This window comes from Ischnura elegans, chromosome 7 (genome assembly GCF_921293095.1).
Source record: "Ischnura elegans chromosome 7, ioIscEleg1.1, whole genome shotgun sequence".
Taxonomy (NCBI): Eukaryota; Metazoa; Arthropoda; class Insecta; order Odonata; family Coenagrionidae; genus Ischnura; species Ischnura elegans.
In genome coordinates, this window is record NC_060252.1 from 22,186,727 (window position 1) to 22,210,924 (window position 24,198).

Consider the following 24,198-nt stretch of genomic DNA (forward strand, 5'->3'; position numbering starts at 1 on the left):
AGGAAAACGCCCATACAAGAAGAGGGGTGTGAAAAACCTGCGAAAACCTACTGAGTGAAAGAGCAATTGATAAGACCATTCAAATAGTATTTCAATGATAATGAAAGAAGTAAACACAAATTTTTGTAATTTTCCACACTGAAATCAAATTTATGCCAACTAATATTTCAATGGATAGTGGTCCTTCGCAATAAATCATAAAAAGTTACATATCCATGAAAACTAAGGTCAGTGTAATTTGATTAAAGTATAAAAAAATACATAAGTTTGTGTGTTCTTCTGTAATTGGAAAATTCCACCCGAGTCAACCCGAGTCTATTGTTTAGTATTTCAATGGACCAAATATTGCATTTTTTACACACTAATCAGTAGATACACAATTCCCCAACCACCCACAACCCTTAAACAGGAGACTTTCTTTCAGACGATAACACTCAGGTCTGGAATTCATATTAATTTAACATCTAGTTAGAGTAAACCGGAACATGATATTGTCATAACCCTAATTTGAGAATACATTCCTGAAAGGTTAAGTAAGGCAATTCAATTCAGAATAACATTAAATTAAACAGGAGACCGTAAGCGAAAGACAACAATAACCATGATTTTCAAGCTCCAAAAAATATATTAACCAAAAATTATTAAATTGTCCCTAAGAATAGAGATGTTTTATAATCTGTTCAAATAAACTTTTTTAAATAATGGGCTATAAAATTGGTATTCCTAGACAAAAAAAGAGCATGGTTAGCATAGTGGACTGGGCAGTGGTCCAGAGAGCCAAAGATCCTTGGTTCGATTCCTGGCGCAGGGGAACGTTTCCTCAAGACAATCATACATATAAACAGGGGGTTATTCTGTATTTCCAAATTTTGGCTCAAATTTGGATGTCATCAGAGATTAAGTCAAATTTGTTGTTGATAGTTTGACGTGTTACTTCACAGAATTTATTCATATTAAATGAAGAGTAAACTATGTTATTCCACATAAAATAAAATAAATAAATATAAATAAATTAATATTGTAAAAAAAAACCCTAGGTTGGGCAGAGTCACAGAACACACCAAAAAAAAGGATAAGAAACACTCACGGTAAGTACTAAATTTTCGGTGGCGTATTACCACCTTCCACAGAGTTGGGTAGATTATTTATAAATATTTTATGTGGAATAACTTAGTTTAACTTTCATTCAAAAGGCAAATATGGGTATCATTTAGAAGTTCAATGAGTTATCGCCGATGAAACACATGAAAAACAGCTCACTTCCACACGAACAGTATATTTCCACTAACAATAAGTCATCATTGTTACCTTGAGCAATGAATGGCTCATTGAAGGATTAATTTTAAAATGCAACTGCTCTCTAATGTGGACATCTTTATTTTGGAAATACTGAATGGTAACCCAGGTGCCCACGCCAATTTTGGAATTGCTTACACAGCTAAAGAAAAATACCCCCTTTACTTTTCTCCCAGAAAGTTCAAGGGAAATAGGAGAACGCTACATTAAGAGTGGCAGAGCAATACCTTAATTCAATATAAACTCACATTTTCCTGAGTCTGGTCCCAAGCATCTCGAATGCTCTGCTTCTCGCCATAGAGACGAATCGAGCGCTGCATTTCCTGCTCCATCGCCGACTTTGCTTTCTCCCGGTACACGTAGCCCAAGATTCCACCAACGAGCATCACAATGAAAATGATGAATACAATGATGAAATACTGGAATGAAAATTAATCCCTGTTAATAAGGCCAGCAATTTTAAGATTAGACCACACCAAAGATTAACGTAAGATACCGCTGAAGGAAAGGGAGAATTAAAAATCTTCGAACATTGCCTAACATAGTGGGTAAAGGGAGCCTGGAAGTAACATATCAGAGATCCAGTCCAGCTTGCATTTTATAGTGTATCTACCATGAAATGATTTAAGTAGATATTCTTGCTCATTATCGACAGGACACTTCTTCAAGGACTGAGGGATTACATAAGTCATAAAAAAACAAGTTGGTAGAAAATAAATATATATTATTCATTTACTACAGGGATTCTTAAGATGTGATTCAATCAAAGAGATATTTGACGGGTGGCTATCTTGTCCATGCTAATCCTATAGAAGCAAAATTTATCTCATCAGATAAAATTATGGGCATACCCAGCAGGGGGGGGGAACAGGAGGGGGCAGCTGCCCCCCCCCCCCCCCCCCCCTAGAAGCAAAATTGCAGAAGTCTTTTACAAAAATCAGAACTGGATTGAAACATAAGTTTTAAACAAATTTTCTTTCAACCCATGAAAAATGATATTAGAATAAGGCATGTAACTAAAATATTTTTTTTCAAGCAAATAATTTTGATGAATTAAGCACAGTTACAATTTTCTTAAAATGCTGGTTTAATTCACCTTTTCCATGCAAAAATGTTAAGACTTGAACGACCATGGCTTGCCCCCCCCCTTTTTTTTATCCTGGGTACCCACCCTTAGTTTTTGATCCTGGGTACCCCCTTGGATAAAATCAAACATGGGTTTGAAATACTCAGCATAAGATGACATCAAATAAACAAAACGTAGTTCATTCACCTAGCTGGTAGCCCTGAAATTTATTATCTTGCGATTTGGCTAAGAGAGAAATATAACATTCTAGTTGAACTGCATTTCCTATTTGAGGAAAGGAATAAGTATCTGAGTATGAAAGTAGACAGTTTAAATGCCGACCACTACAATAACATTATTCTATTCTAACTAGAAGCGTTGCTTGAAACAGCCATTGTTGTGATTATGAGCTCAAAGGCACCTTCTATTACGGTCGGGATAAGAAATGGAGGGGAACAGAAGGATCGCAAACTGTTATTCAAGGCAATGCAAGCTACCACCAGAGTGAAACCTGATTTAATATAAAATTGATGATTCCAGGAGTAGCTTAAAGGAAATTTTTAAGGTTCAAGATATAGATGGCTAAGTTCTAACAACACGGATCTCAAAAATAGCAACTTTTCAGGAGAGCAAAAAGACAATTAATTTTTTTTACTTCTACACTGAAATTAAAAATCAAAAGTTCATAAAACTGTAAAAGAAGCATTCATTTGCAAAGGAAGAGTTGTTTTTTGCTTGCATTTTATTTTTTTAGTGGTATTATACTTTGTTTAAGGTACCTGCCTCAAACCGGCCGAATATGAGATAACTGTTGTTAGAACTTAGCCATCGAAATGTACTACTTTAACTGTTACACTCACAACATACTAAATCATGTGTCCTATTAATGTCTCCGCCATTATGATACTGCCCACTTGAAGATTGGAGGAGGATATTGACCCATTAAAACTAATACATCCAGAGAGGCAAAAGATAAAGAGCAACAGAAGGCAACACACAAACGATGAGAAAATAACTTGGCAATGTCATTATCAGGGAAGTATACAATCTCTTCATTACAGAAAATTGCACTTTGATGTAATTAATGTACATTCGCATAATCATATTTACTTATATGCAAACGACTCACCATAAGGAGAAGGCATTTGATTTCTTTGACAGCTCCAAGACATCCAAAAAATGCTACGAGAGAAATCAGAGCTCCAGTCACTATGAGGATGTAGATTGATCCGACAAATAAGTTTGTCCCCAAGAGCTCATTGATGAACGACTTGTCAACTAGCGTCCATATTCCAATTCCCAGGACAACCACTCCACCAATCTGAAAAAAATATGTGAGAAATTAAGAGTAAGTGATCTTCAATTCTTCTTGATTGAATTTTTTTCATGTTGGTGCCTATAGTGGCGGCTTGCCCATAAGGACTCTGGGACACCACCCCTCCCAAAGTTTTGAAAAAGGAAAACAATTAAATACCCATTCAATTATGATTATACATCTAATTTAATAAAGTGTTTTTTCAATCGCATGCATCGAAAATCTAGGAAAAAACACGCAAAAATAGTAATAAAACGCAAAACACGCGAGAAGTTCGTATTTGTAGCCGCAGGGCGCTGGCAAGAACATCCCAATCCATCACCAAGTAGTTATATGGAGAGTGGCAGTGGTGGAGGCTGCTGTTGCTATGGCGCATCTAAGCTTGTGCCTTATGGAAGTCTTGGGATGCCGCTTGAGCATGCGGAGAGCGTATGTAGTGAGTTGACATCACCACGCCAGAGAGCAGCCTTATAATCTTGGTGTTGCAGTGTTTCAGAATACCTTGTTTTGGTGACCAGTTGACTTATTGTTTGTAAATTGTTTTAATGTAAATAGGCTTCATCGTAGTTGAGTTATTCGAGTAAGCGATTGCTAGTGTTTAAGTGTTAGTGATTTTTTTGTGTATTAGTGAATCACAATGGTCTCTAGATTGCCTTAAAAACTCAATAAAAGACACGAAATATTAAAAAATTTTGGCCCCTCAGTGGAGTGTGCCCCTCCCAGCATTTGACTCACGAGCCGCCAATTGGTGCCTATGTAAAAGGCTGGCACCGACCAGTTTGGTTGAGTAACAAATGCATGCGATTGGACTCATTTGCAGCTTCTTTAAAAAAAATTGTACTCAGTCCAAAGTGCCAGTTGTAATTTTAAAAAGTAACTAGATACATTTATGAGTACCTAAAATTTAGTTACTCTAGGATTTTTTTATATCACACGAGGCCTTCACATTATAATAATAGGATGACTTATTTTTTTAAATACAATTTAAAAATCTTTACTTTTTATCAACAAATAATGTATTTGTTTATGATCCACAGTTGAAGCAGCACTGCACAGCACAACACAACAGCAGAACAGCAGAAGACATCTATGAGGTATTTTCCCACGTTTTCTCAGGATTCACCACTCAATAACCTTAGTTCTATCTTATAAATGGATCATGCATCTCGATCAACTTTCGTCATTCAAGTACACAGTGTCGTAACTAGGACTATGCTTTGGGGGGGGGGAAAGGATAGCCTGGGGTGGTGATCCCCCATCCCCATTGGGGAAAATTTTTGAAAATTAACATGCCTGGAAATACATTTCACATCATTTTCGCACTAAAAAATTAAATTTAAGCAGACGCAGTTATTAAATGTCAAAACTAGACAATAGTTTTAAATAATTTTTTAATCTCTCTGAGGCTTTGGGGGTGGTATCTATCCCCCTCATTCCCCCCCCCCCCCCACAGTTATGCCACTGCAAGTACATAATTCTTACATATTTACATTTAAGATACATTGTCATACAGCACTCATTATCATAACTTGGCATAGTTATGCTTTTGAGGATGCACTCGTTTACATAGCGTGGACTTTTTGAACTATGCACTTCATTCAGTAGGGTAGTATGCCAAAAAGTAATGCTTATGTACCTAAGTTCAAAAAGCAATTATTAGATTAAAATTACATTTTGTACATGTAAGGATTTCAAGTGGATGGTAGATGTAATTGTAACCAGAAACTCAGTTACGCCTGAACTCTGGTGCCGAAACACCTATACCCAACCACGAGTGACTACATAGCATCGGCAAGAGTTACTTTTTTCAATGACAACATTCTGAGACTTCTCCATGAAATGTATTCCAGCATATGCATAGAGCAGATTGAGGAGTTAACAGGAAATATTCCAAATAGTTCAAATAAAATAAATTCTGACCACTACAGTTGCAATCCAACTTATCATGAGTTATTGCTGCGCTGGGTTCAATTCTCAGTGTAAAATTTAAAATTAGATATTTCATTCTGCCTCCTTTTTGCTTGCCATTGACATGTATAGTTACACAATTAATTCAAATTTCAAATACAGAGATTCATTATTTTGTTTAGTCAGCAAATGCCAATGGTTTTTCTTCATCTTACGCAGACGAAAATTGAACAAAGTATATGTATTTAATTGCTACCAACCATGGTATTTAACATTTCATCACTTCTAAATTTCTAGCATTAATAAAAAAACAATATTTTACATTACTTTCAGATCTTTACACAATATCCTTTGCTCCTATCCTAAATTTTCAAGTTTTCTAAATGAAATTTGATTTCTCCCAGATGTAGCTCTGGGTTAGAAATGGTTAAACTAATTTTAACACTTTTCATGATCGAAAAAACTTCATTTTTCAAAGAAACATTTTGTAAATTCATGATTTTTCAATATTTATTTTCTTTTGGAAGAGGAGTAATTGTGATCTTATATTTTGGGGGGGTTCCGGACTCCCCAGACCTCCCCCCTAGCTACGCCACTGATGACAGATGAGGTGAGGAAAAAAAAAGTTAGAGAACAGGGAGACCAAGTAGGACACCTGGTACAACAGGGGGTGGAGAAAACTTTGGAAATGTTCCATTGGATTAAAGATAAACAAAAAATAATTTTTCTCAAAACTTTATCGAATGCATTGGTGATGGATTCAAAGTATTCTAAAGGGCATATCAATTCCAGTTAAAGTGCGCAAAATAAAGAGGATGAGAGCATGTGAATATAATTGCATGAATTTTTTTGGGGTGCAACAATCATCCTGCGGACTTAATTGGTATTTTGTCGCACTTTGAGAATCAAACTAAATATAATAATAAAATAATCTTAGAATATATTGCATCATTAATTGATTTAACTTAATGAAAAAAAAATGTGAATTCAAGAAAATGCATGTATTGCGAATATTTCACTGTGTTCAGTTGCACATCGTGAATCAAACTGTAATAATTTAAAAATAAATTGAGTATTATGTTTCATTAATTTCAATTTTTATGTACTTAATAAAAAATTATAAATATTGCTAAATGCATTTATCCTGCAGATTCCTTTGTTCTTCAGTCGCTCATATTGAGAACACTATTATTTATAATCTTTACGTATACAATGTATCATTATAAGTTGGACTTTTGCATGTATGTACTTACGAAAATTATGAAGTTGGAGATGAACATGCTGTACTTCATAAACTGGCCGCAGCCGTCCATTTCTCTTCCCAGTCCCATCTCGTCCTCCTTGAATGTATACTTCCTGCAATGCAAACAAAATTCATTCCATCAGAACAATCAATGATGGCGAAGGGGAAAGTAAGACCCGCAGGACATGGGCGATGTTTAGAGTTTTAAAATGGGGGGGGCAGAAATCCTGCCGGGGGCTTAGGAGCTACGGAACACCTCCCAGCGAAACGCAGGAGGGTATTCCATATCCCCTAAATGTTCCTGGAAAATTTGTTTAAATTAGCCTCTGAAGACAACGTTTTAAGTACTAACTAAGACAAAGTTAACTTAAACTTTAGATGTTTTTGTTTTCGTTGTACTTGAATGTACAGGTTTAGTACTTTTTTTCAGACACATTACCATTTACGTTGGGGGTGACAGGCCCCCATCGCACACCCCAAAACTCCGTTTATACCGCGGGGGTGCGGCTTCCCTGAAATGTTCTCAGTAGAATGACCCGGTTCTTTCAATTGAACCGTTCATCTATTGGAACGGTTTTTTCTTCCTGAGTGTTTTTTTTTTTCTGCCGAAACAGTTTTTTCTACGGTATCTTTTTTCCTATCAGCGTCCGCCATTTTTTTATGTATCGACGATAAATATCACAAGACAGTGAATAAATTAGGTAATAAAAAATGGCAAAGAAATGTTTTTCTAATACATTAATGCTTTCATTCAATGGCGGTGAATACTTCTCGGGTTTCCATCCGGGTGAGCTCCATCGCTGCCGACGTTTCGATAGAATCCTTTTCTATCGTCATCAGGGCCGAGAGGGCATCGGCCCTGATGACGATAGAAAAGGATTCTATCGAAACGTCGGCAGCGATGGAGATGGAGCTCAGCCGGATGGAAACCCGAGAAGAATTCACCGCCATCATACGCCGGGAAAAAGTGAAATCTTTCATTCAATTCCTGTGGCACAGTCGTAAAATCGATTAGATAAAATTTCGGCGTCGCAAGCGATCGCAAATCATATCTTCAAAACACACTTTACAGGCTTGTTTGTATATGTGGTGTTAATATCTCGCGGTAACTCAGCGAGCCCTTTTAAATTATCCTACATAAACACAATAGGTCGACGAAAAACAAGGTCCGCCATTTTGTATTATATGGATCGCAAATATGAGAACTGAGTCGTGAAATTAGATAGGAATTAACACTCACAAACCAAAGAATTATATTGTAAATTTTTGGTTCCATTGCATTACTATAAATGGCATGTTTTAATATGCTGAATTTCGAAAAAAATTCAATATGGGCAACTTTTGCGAAATTTGTTCAACTTTGAGGCTATGCAACTGGTCAAAAAAAGTTAACCATGAAAAACGGTATACGTAAAAATATTCACTCATTTATTGATAAAAACAATGAAAATTTTCAACTTCCATATTCCAAAAAACCATTTTTGAGGTTTTGGCCCGCTGTTTTCGCTTTCGGTCCACTATATGCGGCGCTATTTCGAACCGTTGGAAAAACCAGTGCCCCGATTTTTTCCGAAGGGGAACCGGCTACCCGATTCTGATGAAAACAGAGCCGCTGAACCGGTGCACCGGAAAACCGTACAATCCTATTTGGGGGACTTCTGTACCCCTAGAAATGTTTTCCCTCATGGCAACTGAAGGCGCCAAGATGTTTGTATAATAATTGAGCTCCTTTGCCTGCTTGTTTTTCTATTGCTCATCTATTGTTGTTTGTGAGCAGGAAGTGCAGACGTTTGCAGACGTAATGTTCATTTGTCAAGTGAACTTTGAACTTGGCACATTTTAATTTGCATTTACAATACAGTCACCAAATTTTCTTTTAAGGTGATTTTATCTTAGTTTTTGCCAACTCCTATAAAATAAATTATGTTGTGATAGGTAATCGATAAAGTTTAACAATAGGACGTTAAATAGAGTTGATGCATGTCCCAAACTGAGCAGATTGAACCCGTCAATTAGGTCCCGAAAAACACTTCTGTTATTGCTCCTAAATTCCATTCTAATGGAGGTATATGGTTTTCCTTGAGAAATGCCATCAGCGACTATCTACAATACCTATACATCTCAGTGGAGACCGTCCAAGTCATATCGTATCCTCATTTAATCCATTTCTCGATATTGTTACATTTCATGATATCTGCCAGCGAATCACTTTGAAGCAAAAAGTTCATAATTCAATCTCCTTTGCAATGGGACGACTTTAAGTTAAAAATCCGCAGTAAAGTAGGTACAGAAAATTAAACAGAGAAATGAAAATCACAGAGGATAATATCACCTTTATCTATGTGGGTAAGAATAAAGTTATATGCATAATCAGCCTGACTGACTCGCCCGAAGGCATGTGGTGTAGAGGAAGAAACAAATCATTAAAAGCTCATTAAAATTTTTCGAAAAACTCAGGCGGATTTCGGAAAAAAACTGTCATGGAAACCAAACTATCATAACTATGGCCATTCCAGAACTAAACTATGGGATGACTTTAAATTTCAGCTATAGTACTTCACGAAATGTACAGATTATTTCATGGAATTTATGGTTTTGCGATGCGCGCCAATTGACAGTAAATTGCCTGTATAGGCAACCCGGGTGCCACCACAGCTGCCCCTGAAGCATATAGGAAGGAGACATGGAGGACCTTACCCGGTGAAAAACCCGAGAAATCTTCACCGTTATTGTTCGCCGGGAAAGAACTAGACATTATTTATTTAGTGGTTTAATGGACCCTAGTTAAAATCCTCTCTGAATCGACAGTGCTGCCAGACCTTTACAAATGATTTTGTCGAAAACCTCTTCATAGCATTTATCATTCCTAACCAACACATTTTGAACAAATCAAAGCTCTTGGAAACATTTACAAACCCCGTTCGCGTTCACAAATTCTCCTGCAAATGGAAACAGAGAACGCTCCTGAAATCTAATAATTTTCGTCATGGCGGAACTGCAGTCACATCAAGGACGAGGCAGTAACAATTGTCAGGATGGCAGACGACATTAATGTTTGCAAACGCTCCCACACACTACAATTAAGGTCCCCCCACTGTCTCAGGGTCAAATTTTCGAGCAACCAAGGGAATCCATCATTGCTCACACAAAATGCACGCATTAACACCGAGTGAGGCAACTGTTTGACGACCAATAAAAAAACTACTGCTGTGAGCACGAACCTTCAAATTTCGTGTCCAGCCACTCAGAAGTACGCCTACGCGCGAATTCGTCACGTGCATGAGGACGACATAACAGGGACCCCACGTTTCATAACGTGCCAACAAGCTTCATGATTTATCGTGGGGAACACACATAAAATATATTTGTAGCGGAGGCCCGAAGAAGCTAGGTTTCATGAACCATGCCTTGGGAAGAATTTCGGATGAAAAAGCAAAATAGATGTGCTATTTCGCACTCGTCCGCCCACAAATTAAATATGCAGCGACATTATATGGGATACGGCGCAGAAAAACTTGATCTATGAGCCCAATGGAATACCCGCCTCCACATACGAAATCATTCGGCAAACCCTGACTCCTATCCTTCCCTTCCAACCAAACAACCTTCCTCTGTTCCTTCCGCCAACGAAAACCAAGACTTCCTTTCGTGGTTCTTAGGTATTAATTCACATTTATCCTCTCTAACTTCTATTGCCCGAAAAAATCTTTTCTACTGTCACAACTTCTCATTATCCATTCCCAATAATTGTTCAGGCTACAGGGAAAAATTATAACTGTTACAGACACTTAACCAAATACAAATTACTCTGCCTTAATTATTATTCACGACTGTGTCTTTCGTATGTCTTACCTCCTTCCAATCACAGGTTTTAAACTGCCCTTGATTTTTCGAAGCAATTACTATTCCATTGCCTTACAAATGGAAATACAAAACAGACAAAAAAATTATTTAAAAAAAATATTTATATCTTTTTTTGATTGCACACCACATACTGTATGATCTAAGAAAAAGAAAAAAGGATATAATCTAATGAAAAAATGTTTAAAAAATATACATGCATAAATTCAGTATGCCAATGTTTCATAATCTTTCCTTTTCTACACAAACAACATTTTACACAGACAACGATACACATGCAATAATTTATTTGATTTCTTTTGTAAACTGACTGGTTGTGGTGAGTTTTGTTCTCACCGGTACAGCAAAACGCGCCTTCGGCACTGACATTGAGTGCAGTCCCAATGGAATACATTTAGGAAAGCTGCGATTTGTCAAAAAATGCTACGGGCGTACAAACAGCGTTACCTAGATGTTAAACGAATTATTCCTAGATGTTAAACCTATTACCTAGATGTTAAACGAATTAATTCGGGCATGAGTTGGGAGACACATGTTAATCACTTGTTGAGTGAATTAAGTTCTACTTGCTACTTAATTAGGTTCATAAGAGATACTGTTTCACCTAATGTACTCATTACTTTGTACTATGGGGAATTCTATTCCAATGTACTATACAGTATCCTTTTCTGGGGCTCTTCCCATCATGCAACGAATATTTTTTAAATACAAAAAAAGAGCTGTTCGTCTAATGGCTAAAGAGCCCTACAATGCCCCCATGCCGACCTATTTTTATAAAACTAAATATTCTCCCTATTACCTGTATCTTTATTCTATCTGCTGTTATCTACATCCATAGAAACCTGTCATCTTTTTCTAAAAATCGAGACTTTCACCATCATTTCACAAGAAGTCATAATGACTTGCATGTAGATTATGCCAGGACCACAAAATGTTTACATGGATTGAGAAGGATGGGAATCCAACTACACAATCATATACCATTATCTTTCAAATCGCTGAATGACAAATCTTTTAAAAGACAAGTGAAAGATCTTCTGCTTAATAAGCTGTATTATAATGTCAGTGAGTTTTTAGCTGGTCCCTTGTAATGTTTACTTTTGATTAATGTTTATTATTGTTTTGCTGGGAATGCTGTCCGCTTTGTGAATAGTTTCTAATATCATTATCCTTGACATTTCTTATAGCTACTGTGTAAATATCTAGTAACTCTTAAAGACAGTTGAAAGATTCTTTTGTTTAATTAGCAGAATTATAATGGCAATGAGGTTTTAGCTGATCCCTTTTTATGTGTATTTTTGATCAATGCTAATTTTTGCTTTGTTGGAATGCTGTCTTCTTTGTAAATGGTTTCTACTATAATTATTCTTGACGTGCCTTATATTGTGTACAAACCTTGCAACTCAATCGCTGGGCAAATAAATATGTTATTATTACTAGGCTGGGAACCGCCAGACTTTGGATACTGCGCGCTGGGCTTGGATTGCTTGAGCAATATGGTGGTTTCCAATCATTTTTATTGCCTAAATCGAAAGATTATTACACCAGGAGTACATATTTAACGCTTTTAGATTTTTAAATGACGGTATCTATTTTTCGCGATCAAATGAAAAGTGAAAATTTTCAAGCCCGCGGAAACGCGACGGCTAAGTCTGAATGCTGGGAAAAGCCCGTGTGACGTCTGCCTGCTGCTGTGTGAGGCCACCTGGGTGCGAGGCTATGAACGCCGCTATGATACAGGCTGCTTGCTGCCGAGCATGGCGGTAGCGTAGAGTACCCTACTAGGAGGCAGCGCTTACCTTATATAAGGATAATTAATACCCTATTAAACGAAGGAAACTTTCCGACCATAGGCAATTTTCATGGGTGATTATTAAGAGATGTTTCCCTGAGCTATGTGCCTCATGCACGCATTGGTAATCTCCGACGATGTAAAACTCCTATCTATTCGTATAGCATCTAGGTCCCTGTGACGTCACGTGGATTGGCATCGCATGGGTGCCAATCTGGCCTTTTTCAAATGAGGTTAAAATTGACCATTAACATTCGTCTAAACAGGGATTTTTAAAAGCAAATACTTTGTATGTTAAAATACACTAGAGGTGGGCAACGAATCGCAATCAACGCCTTTCGTTTTCTTTGATGAAGTAAACTACCCAATCGAGAATGGATACCTTTCAGAAAGACACGGAGAACATCATATTTCCTGGAGAACCCCCAATATATTTCCTGGTCCGACAGAATGAAACATTCAGAGGGATAGGAATGCGGAAAGGCAATTCGTTTTTCCCCCGTACAACATAGGTATTTCATAAATGGTAGGCGGAACTTCGTTATAAAATTTCCTATGTATTTGTTAAAAGCTGATGTCCTATCATCTCCCGCCACTCGCCTATTGAAGTAGTCTGCGGATCGTAATTAGATGCAGATATGAAGTGTACATTCACCGTAAATACTTCGATGGTTAAGAATGTGTGGATCGTATTTAACTTCTGATTTAATGAAGTTTCATCGCGACGCTTAATTATATCTTAAATCCTATCTATTGTGTTGCAATCAATATACAATCACAGAGTGAGCTAAAGGAATTATGTGTTAAAATAATCAGTAATGCGAGAAGTAATGCAGTCAAAGAAGCAGGAGCAATTTTCACAATTTTATATTTATTGTACGACCGGTTTCGCAGTCTTCTGCAGTATCTAGGTGTAAAAATAAAGCATAGTAGAAAACATCAATGTAGAGACGACGTAATAATACAACATTCAATACAATTACGAAGATAAAACTGTCATATATTGACGATATGGATTTCCATTCATAAGATAGCGAGGTGAACTATAAGACATTGACAGTATCACTTGATTTAAATAAATGAGGCCATATATGCTTCGCTAAGTACTTCATCATTCAAACGGCCTCAGACACTTCCATTATTTGGCTGAGAATTTCACTGCAAAGAGCCAACTCAGGATGGGTCAACTACAACAGGAAATAGCCAGTATTCAATAGCTCTCAATCATGTCACATTGGACAACCTGTACACTGGTTTGCAAACTTTAAGGACTAAATTAGTGGAAACTTCCCAAGAAAGCACCGCAAGTCACATGATCACGCTAACAAGTAATTATAAACTCAATATACAAATGGCACGTATCGACATATGGTAAATTGAAACAACAATCTTAATTTCTAAAGACGAATAGTTTCTTGGGCTTATAATAAGCTAAATACAACCCGGCAGGTATTCCGGAGGCTAGCACGTACTTATTATCCACGATTAAATAATGTAGACCTAAATAAATCAATGACAGAAAGATAAATATGCAATAATACGGTACATGATCAGCCTTAACCTTTGGAAATTGTTTACAAACAAACTTCGGTGTGTTACTAAGGAGAAAAATACCAGTAAAGGAACTCAATTTCTCTAAGAAGTTGCGCCGAAATTTTTGCCTGTAACTCTTGCCACTCACTCTATATGCTTGCTAGCATCCTCTTGTCTAGTTACAGGATTCAGGGGTCCAACTCACCAGCCATGATCCCTCTTCCTAGCCTGCGATACGACCGCTAACTCCAGCTGACGGCGGAAATCTTTGCTCAGCTTGCTGGGCAAAATGCACGACGGCCTCCGGTCATCAGCTTCAAACGTCCTGATTCTCACGTACTTGCGCAACATGGCTGAACATTACTTCGGAAGGAAGACACAACTGAGGATATAATTCGTCCATGCTCACTGAACAATATGCGACGACAATAACAAAAGCTATCAATCGGCCGACAATGAACTGTCCGCTGCCGGGCGGCCTATTTACCATTAACGTGGAAAGCCGGCTTCAGTCTTTTGTTTCATTTGACGAAGCAATTTAGCAGCGCTTCAACAAATTCAACCACGTCAGCGAAACATCTTCCTCGTTTCGCCGTTCATGCTTTAATGACGCTGTGGTCAATCACTTTGCTGAAAATAGGGTTGGGTATTTTAAAGACTCTTTCGCCATTTTTTTCGATTGTGACGGACATTTAAAAAATATTTATTACGCACTTACTCCATTCTTTGATCTGTAGCCTAGCACTCGAGCTGTTAGCAACGATTAATGCATGGTGTTGACCTTTTTTGAGCGTTACATTCCTCCATTCTCTCATAAGTTTGTTGTAAAATGATGATGGAGGAATTAGGGAGACTTCATTTCGTCCACACACGTCTTTCTCTTTCTATCAACCGAATCTTGTAATGTATTGCGTCATAGGGTCAAAGTGAAACAGATCAACTTTTGTAAAAATTACGCACTAAACTTATTTTCTTTGTGTGACATCGTTAAGATTTTGGCCCATTTCCCACACATACGGTTCGATTCGACACGGATCAATTTCGATTCGATTTCAGCCGCCCATCTTCATTTAGATGCAATCATAATAATAATAATGATAATGATAAAATATTTATTTCACTGTCCAATAATTACACCAACGTACATAGAAAATCAAGTGATATTGGGCCTAGAAGATACAATATTGAGTAGGAGTTGCCATTCTATAAAAATAAGAGATTATCGGCAATACATTTTGTAAATAAGATTTTATAAAAAATAGCTCATCTATAACTCATCAGAGTAATGTATGTCCATATATTGTGGATAAGTATGTGAAAAACTTGGAAACCATTAAAAAATAATATAAGAATCCAATAATAGGAAATTGTTATCGAAACAACATTAAGTATAATCAAGTAAAATTTGTGACCAGGACACGACGCGGTATATCTACTTATGACGAGACTGCAATGACGAAGCAAACAGAAATTTTTCTCAATGGCACGGGCACAAATGGGCCTCACCTCAGGCAACTAAAATGAACCAAGCGTGATTACCTAAACGTCACGCTTACATCGCGTGCCCAGGACACGAATTGGCACTTTTTAGAAAGCGCATGAAACCGATTCGTTTAGTGGGGGTACTAGTAGATGAGCGGTGTCAATCAGCCACTGAAAATATGCCATGCACATCGGTTCACACATATCGAACGACGCCGAAAACGAATCGAATACGTGCGGTGTCGGATAGAACTGTGGATACATGTCGAACGCTCCTAGCCGCAAAAGTAGTATCCCAAAAAATCATTCCGTTCAGGCGAACGTCGAATGTCTAGTACAGAAAAGTCTAGTAAGTGTCAAATCCGAGCAATATAGTAATCGTATTATCTCAAATTTCGTCTAAAAAATCGTATGCCAGAACACTAGTCCACAAATCCGTGTCGCGAAAAACCAGTCTAGATAGCCGTCCTCCAACCAATTATTTAATTTTCGCTTCGGGATCTCTATTTATATTATTTTTCTAATCATAATTATTGAAGTTTAAAAGGAGTTGACTTAAGATTCCGAATTCACCTATTTGAGTGGCATCGTGAGCATTTAGGAATAAAGTGTTGCATAGAAAAATCATTAATTATGAAAAAGTTTTTGGTTTGTATATTTGTTATTTTATCGTAATTTACTTTCTATATGAGAAATGTCCAACATAATTATCCATGTCACACCAGGAATGGATTACTGTCAATTTTAACAGAACGAGCAATAGCAGAGGCTGAGATATACTTTATGACTTAAAATTTTCCTCCCAATAATTATCTTTGTAGGCATTTTGCTGAGATTCGGCGTTGTGGATTGACATTCTGACTTACAATTTCATGGAAAAAATTTCATACATCTCAAATTTTACAATTACGATTTTGCGGACTAGAAATTCAAGATACGTCCGGATGGAATGATTTTATGTTATGACACAACTAAGGGGCTAGGAGCGATCGTTGTGTGTGAAACGAGCCTAACACGTCATAATTTCGTCACGAGACGTGACCAAATAGTCCGATGGGTGCCCATTACGCCCAGAATAAATCGCGAGGAATTCCGCTTTAGCATGCTGTCATCGCCTTCGTAACTCCCACCTAATTGCGAAAGACTTCCGCGAAGACTCACGCGTCGCATTCGGACCCAATAGGTACTTATCGGGTTCACGCTAACGGTCTTGAAGATGTGAAAATTATTCCATCATGATTCATAAACGCTTCGTCATCTGAATAAACACGGCTTCTTAAAACCTAGGATATTGAGATCTTAGCGATCAAAATAGATCTCTTACCTCTGAACTGAAGACAATGGAATGATATGCGCCAAGTAAGGGAGCAATTGAAGCCAGACGAAGTGGAAAGAAACGATGACTTAAATCCTTTATATTATGCAAACGAAATATACGTCGGTTATTTGATGAAATATAAGGATTTGCTATGAATTGTCGGAAAAATACCAGCATAGGCAACCCGCACGCCAGCCAAGCACCCCTACCACATTAAACTTCTAGATACGTGCCTCACTTAATAGGTAACAATACCGCAATGTAATCGTTCAGCCCAGTCGATAAACAGAGGGCAACAATCAGATGATGACCAATTTTTGTAAAAATAAGATTTCCACAAAAACATGAATCCCCTCCTCCCTTAAACCAGTAGAGATTTTTATTTTCCACTATAAGTTGAAAATAAAAACAGCAGACATTGTTGAAATCTCATGTTCAACTCTCTCAGAAAAAAAATTATTTTTTCTCATTTTTCTAACAACTTCACCTTTGGTTATTAACTGGTATTTAGGACTCATGTCCTCAATACTAGAATGATTACCGTTAAACGAATTCATAAGTCGTTGACGCCTCCAGCGTGACAAGGCAGGATAAGTGATTATCACTATTACATTATTCATAAGTAAATTTGTAGGCAAGAAATTCATGAATCGAATGAGAGGAGAATTATTCACACAAAATGAGAGCAGATTCGTAGCCGGGTGAATGGGTGACGTCACTCCCGTAATTGTCTGATTGTGAGTTAGTCAGAGCCGTAGTGAGTTTGGATTTTCCCGCGTTTGCGCGATTGCGACACAAGAGGGGGCGCGCCGCAACAATGGAGGCGGCCGCGTCTAATTGTTGTCGTTCCCTCCACCTCCCGCTAACCTTGAGCACGTGTAGGCGATTCCCGCCCAAACAGTCACGAGCTTACGTCATCGCCGTGCGACGATGCGTCGAAAGCAACGGGAGGGCATATATGTAGAGGATATGAACCAGTTCGTTCCATTGATGCTTGATTCTTCGGGCGCATTTTAATCGGTTATCAAATATCCCAACCACAGCGATGAGTGGAAGGCGATCCATCTATTCTCAATTCAAGCTCTTCCCCGACACCGAGGGAAAGGCAGGGCTTGCAACAGGGGCTATTGCTACCGCCTGTTTTTACCGATTAGCGCTCATCACCTCGCGTACTAAATTAAAATCGTTTTTGTAGAATGCTAGGTAAACGAGGGAGAGGAAGGAAAAGAATAGGATTTTTATATAGAATGGAAGGGAGTAGGCCTTGCTGTGAATTGAAGAGGGAAGTGCTTGAAGGAAAGGGAGGATCCCGGAATTCTCCTTAAGCACTCCATGGAAACCTGCCTTAATCGGTAGAATACTTTAATAATAATAGTATTAATCAACGCGCAACATATCACGGAAATAATGGTACCAATACCATGAGAATGGCTTAAAGACTATGGTTTTTACAAGTGCTCAAATTTGAGTGTCCATGCTTTTATTGCGGCAAGTATTTTAATTTTTTTCATATTTTTTCCATAATCCGGCCTTTATTCCCCAACTCTGTCAGCAGCGCCATCGAGATGGGAGCGTCGAACGAGGGAAACACCGCGGGAATGGCTTCGAGACTGCGCGGCGGGTATTATTGAAACGCGGGGCACGTTTCCCACGGGGGGCGATCGTCTCTTGTTCGTGATGAGCGCGAGATGAGGGAATGCGCTTTCACTCCCAGACTCGAGCCGAACGATTTCTCTTCGGAGATCCCAAGACGGCGACGACCAAATGGATAAGGTAGAGCTCTCCGCCCAGCTCAGAATAGCACAACAAAAACATTTCATTTTTCATCATAGATTGTTTAAACAAACATAGAACTCACATAGTTTTAAAAAATCTTAGATGCCCTATTAACGTTTTTAAAGTTAGTCATGCTTTTAATTACTGAAGGAAAAGCATTTTATGTTTGCTCATTTTGTTTCACAAATATTTTTGTCCAATAGGTAAAGATACAAGTTTATTTCAGCGATTTCTGTCGTATAAAATAAGGTCTTCATGAAGTACGCTTTCTTAGTTTAAAAATCATTGGTAGTATTTGCTTTAGAGAAAAGAATAACTGAACAGTGATTATTTCAAGTTACGTCCGTTTAAAGCCAAAATTCAATTGAAAATTAGCAAAAGCAGAACGCAATGAGGGACCAAGAAACATCAAAATTTCCGGAATAATGTAAAAAACATCGTAACCAGGTACAATAAATACACATGAACCCATGTCAACTCCTCGTAAACAGAAATCTCGCCAAAAATCGGTTACGGACACGTCAAGCGTGAAGGTGTTGTCGTGACGTCATAAGGTCACTATTGAAAATGCCAACGATGTTATCTTATATTATGTTACTCAATAAGTCGACATACCATGATGCACATTCACGTCATCATTAAGTGCCCGGGTGCTAAACGCGTTATTGTTGATGACGACATTTTGGACGTTTTCTAAGGGGGCCCAATACTACGGCGAAAAGTGCCGTTGCAGACAGTTACATTTACCCCTTCACTATTTAAGTTTGGCAGTAGTGCACTTAAACTTCTCAACATATCTAACCGGACTACACACTTTTCACGCTTGAGGTGGCCGTACAAGACAGGTTCTCACAAGGTTCTCGGGAAACTATATGTTTACGTGGAGGAGTTGGCATGGTTACGAGTGTTTATTTTTCCTGGTTGCAATGTTTCCTGGTGTGGTAAGAATGAATTCGTGCAATCATCACGACACATTGTTCAATTTAAGACTAATTATGAGGAAAAATGGAGTTCATACAAAGTTTTTTCTAGTAGTTTAACTACACATATTCATCGCAGCTGCTTGTACCAAAGTTACTTACATTTTTCTCGGCGAAATAAATGACTGATCCAAAGAAAGGTAAAAACTAGGCAATGAAAACACGGCCCTTGTGTTCATTCATCCGCATTTCAGTTATTATCACAGCTGCATGAATCTCAGAATAACACACACGTACGTAAAGAAGAGAGCAGCAACTCGAATAACGGTGGAGCATTAACCTCGAACACATTGTGGGGAACACATAAAAGAAATATTTTTGACAGAACCCTGAAGAGGCAAGGATTGTACTGGCGAGTCATAGGAAGATTTTCGGATGAGAAAGAGAGATGCTACTCCGTACTAGTCCGGTCACACTTTGAATATGCAGCGGGCATAAAGGATCTAGCGAAGAAAGACTTAATCCGTGAACACTTACCGACGAAAACTAACTTACCAACTGATTTGTATTATTTTTTGCAAATCCAATTTATTTTACAACTAATTAAGAGATATTATGAAAGTAAAAACCCGGGAAAAAATTTTTAAACGCGTCTTCAAACACGTTCTCAAATAGGAACAAGGAACTAAATTTTGCCATTGTTTGAAAAATAAACATACACTTTAACAAAAATCTAAGTTTAACAACGTAATATATATATCTTTTGGATAAATAAGTATTTGTTTCTGGAGAGCGAGTGTAGAAAAAATATCGAATTAACCACACACTCACTGCAAAGATGATGAAAATAACCAATTTTGAAAATGTATAATTCACATCCAATGCACACGCAAGTCATGCGATTCACTTTAAAAATATTTTCATACTTTATTTACGTAATAAAAGCTATGACAGTAATCACAGATACGAAATATTATTTTTATAAATGAGTTCCCATGTGGGAACATTGGACTGTGAAATTCAATGCTAAGGAAAGCCCCGCGATTCGCCAAAAACTGCTGCAAGAATACAGAAAGATTTCCAAAAGATAGTTAACCCCTTCCCCTCCAATTTGTTTTCTGAATATCGTGATTTCCTTCTTTTTATTTTTTTCTGTGGCTCATTTAAATGGAATGTTAGGTATTGAAATGATATTTTTTTGTAGTCAAAGAAGAACAGCGAAATAAAGAGTGATTATTATTTCATATTGTTCACGAACGAACCGTCTTCCCGTAAGAACGTCCAGAGCACACCTATCGCCTCTCGTATAAAATCATTTTATTCCTTTCGATGCATCATATTTCATAAAATATGAGTTCTTTATGTACATAGTGGATGTTTTAAAAGTGTTTACCATTCAAAACATTTATATTGCTCCCCGAAATAGTGCTAACTATTATGAAATAATAGTGAAATGAATAGTGCCAAAAATTATAAAAATCTGATGACGAGCTACACTCGATTGTGCTCGATTTGGCATCGGAAGTTCATGACGAACTAGACTCGTCATTTCACCGCAAGGGGTTAAACGAATAGGGTGGTTTCCTATTATTTTTTTATTGCCTAAATCGAAAGATTATTACTCCTGGAGAACGTATTTCACGCTTTTAGATTTTTAAATGACGTTATCTATTTTTCGCGATTAAATGAAAAGTGAAAATTTTCAAGCGTGCGAAAATACGACGCGTAAGTATGAATGCCGGGAAATCTCTCCGTGTGACGTATTTCTGGTTCCCGCTGCCGCCCTGTGAGGTGACCTTGAGGCGAGTTGAGCGCTGATACGACGCAGGCTGCTAGCGGGTAGCTGAGTACCCTGCTGGCTGGTAGCGCTTGGCTTAAATGAGGATTATTAATGCCATATCAAATGAAGAAAACTTTCCGACGTTAGCCAGTTTTAATAGGTGATTATTAAGACATGTTTCTCTGAGCTCTGCGCCTCATTCATGCATTGGTAACCTCAGACGATGTATAACTCCTATCTTCTCGTATAGAAACTAGGTCCCTGTTACGTCACGTGGAGTGGCATCGCATGGGCGCCAATCTGGCCCTTTTCAAATGGGGATAAAAATGGACCATTGCCATTCGTCTAAACCGGCATTTCTAAAACGAAATAATTTGTATATTATGAATACAGTAATGGTGGGTAACGAATCGCAATCAATGCCTTTCGTTTTCTTTGATGTGGGAAACTACCCTATTGTACTAGGAACCGATAGAGATACGGAAGCTGCACGATAGGCTTATATTGATTGAGCAACTGAGAATAAATATCCTAAAGAGCGACGCGAGGAACACCACCTTATCTCCTCACTGCATTTAGAAGTTTGAACGAAGAATTGCGTACTTATAAGATATATTTTTGGCAGAGCCCTGAAGAAACTAAGATTCGTCGAGCATGCTGCGGGAAGATTTCCGGGTAAAATAGTAAAAGAGAGGCGCTATTTCGATCTCGTCCTCTTTCCGTTACTGACAGTCTCACTCCAACTGTCGCTGATACTCACCGAGATGAATTCCCCGCTTAATTAGACCAAACGATCTCAGAAATTCCCGCAATACCCAATGCGTCTCCAACAATAATAGACGATCAAGCGGAGATAATCACCGTCGCCCTCCACTGCGCGAAAGATCGCGCAAGTAGATATTTTACCCTCCCGATCTCAAAACTCCCTTAAATTCCCTCGAGTTCCTTTCACTCTGATGAAGGGCCGCAATACCGCCCGTCGCGAATGACAGAATTCCAGATTAAAATCCGACAGAAGCAACAACAACAAATCGGTAAATAATGCGAAAAATGAAATTTGAAAAACTCAATCTCCCCCAATCGGAAAAACATACTTATCTCAAAACTAAATTCCGATGTTAACCTTAAAAAAATTCACCGCCAGGGGAGGCAAATGCCATGTAAACAATAAAAATAAGAATTTTGCGAATATTTCTTTGCGCAATCGATTATTTACATGAGTAACTGTTTGAAAAAAATTCTACGTGGTGGTTAAAACAATATGAAATGCAAAAAATTGTAACAGTGTGACGTCATTATCCCGAACTGCTGTCGGAAACAAATGCTAGTGGAGTTAATGGGACGAATCCCTCTCACACTCACGTACGTGTTTTGTTTTTTTTCCTTTTGACTATTAACAAGTTTTAAACATACGATACGTTTTGGAAATTTTCAGGAGAATGGGAGTCAGGATTAACCTTCATCTTAAGCATAAAAATCCTTAGGAATTCTCCTCGGGATCACTATTAGGTCGTTGGCTACAATTCCGACGGTTTATTTCACATGATGTTAAGTCCATTGGCATAATATTAATACTTGAGATACGTGAAAGGGTCGAAAAGGATTCACTCTATATACGGGGTGCATAAAACTTTTTACACGAAAGTTTAACCCTGGAGAGCTGATCCCACTTGGAATCAAAATTACTAATGATGTTTAGGTCGAAAACGCACTATTTGTTTTTAAACTATAGAGACTTTGAGCCAAGCGCTCCGATTGGCGCAAGTTTGCCCTGTTGCCGGATGCTCGAAACAACTCATGACTTTTAATGGTTTTCCAGACAGAGATAGAGATGTATCCAAAGCAACCGGCAGCAGTACAAGCTGTAGGCTAACCGAATGAATTGTCTTAAATTAACTGTAGATTAAGAATGGTGTGTTATCAACCTAAAATTCATTGATAATTTGGGTTCCTACAGGCGTCAGCTATGCTGAATCAAATTTCTTGACACAATTTTTCTGCACCCCGTATAGTGAACCTTCGTCTAAATTTGCCTGAATCTCAAATTCGATGACATTCAGTCGTAATTATTTTCTACCGTGTAAAATTTTAATGTCTGAGTAAGAGGAAAACGCTAAACAGTGTTTAAAAACTTTGATAATGACATAGTGTACTGTCGAAACCTGGGTCGGTCTAAAAACTCCTGTGGAACATACAAAAGTGTATCTTCATTATGCTTCCTAAACAGTGTATTCTACATGTACACCTTCGAGATTTCATGCTGAAATGTATCCAAATATCGACGGGAGGAATCTTTTTCCAATCGAGTGTAAGATATAAGCGAGTCGTCGCCACTAGTCGAAAGGTAGTAATCCTTCACCTTAGGCCCCTTGCACACACAACGATTTTATACGGCCGGTAAAATATCAGCCGCCCACATTCCAATGGTGAACAATGGGAGGGCATGGGAGCTTGCACACTGACCGACCACGCACCGGCACCTGTAAAATGCCGTCTGTCGGCCATTGCCGCTGTGGATCACCGTCGCGGGCACAACAACCAAGCAAATGATTGTTTGACCGGTAAAATATCGGTCGGTAGTTAACCGGCCATCCAAAATCGGTGTGTGCAAGGGGCCTAAAAGTGTAAACAACAACAACAACTATAAAGTAGCTGAGAGGTGGTCAACCATTCGGCATGAGTTCGTGACGTCATCAACTTATTCGCAGATGGAATTAAGTCGAGATATACTTTGTCAACAATAGTGCAGTGGGCTATTGATCGAGGAACAGAAAAATGCGTGAGTCATTCTACGAGCAAAATAAGCGAAGTGAACAGCACCTCTCATGTATTTCACATGCAAGACAATCGCATACCTGAAGTCAAGATAATCACGATACCCTGAAAAATAACCCACCCAGTCAAACAC

The 24,198-nt window shown here is 38.1% G+C and overlaps 1 protein-coding gene across 5 annotated transcripts in view; it reads right to left on the minus strand.

Moving 5' to 3' along the window:
* LOC124162005 (tetraspanin-11-like) overlaps positions 1-24,198 on the minus strand; it is a 206,801-nt gene that overhangs the window by 8,317 nt on the left and 174,286 nt on the right. For 4 of the 5 annotated variants that reach the window (XM_046538325.1, XM_046538324.1, XM_046538326.1 and 1 more), the window contains 3 exons: positions 6,839-6,941; positions 3,492-3,683; positions 1,545-1,715 (listed from right to left, as the gene is read on the minus strand). In XM_046538325.1, coding sequence (XP_046394281.1) covers positions 1,545-1,715; positions 3,492-3,683; positions 6,839-6,916 — 441 coding nt within the window. In that variant the 5' untranslated portion in view covers positions 6,917-6,941. Of the gene's footprint in view, positions 1-1,544; positions 1,716-3,491; positions 3,684-6,838; positions 6,942-14,219; positions 14,444-24,198 lie in introns of those variants that run through there. The other variant, XM_046538322.1, reaches the window with a different exon arrangement.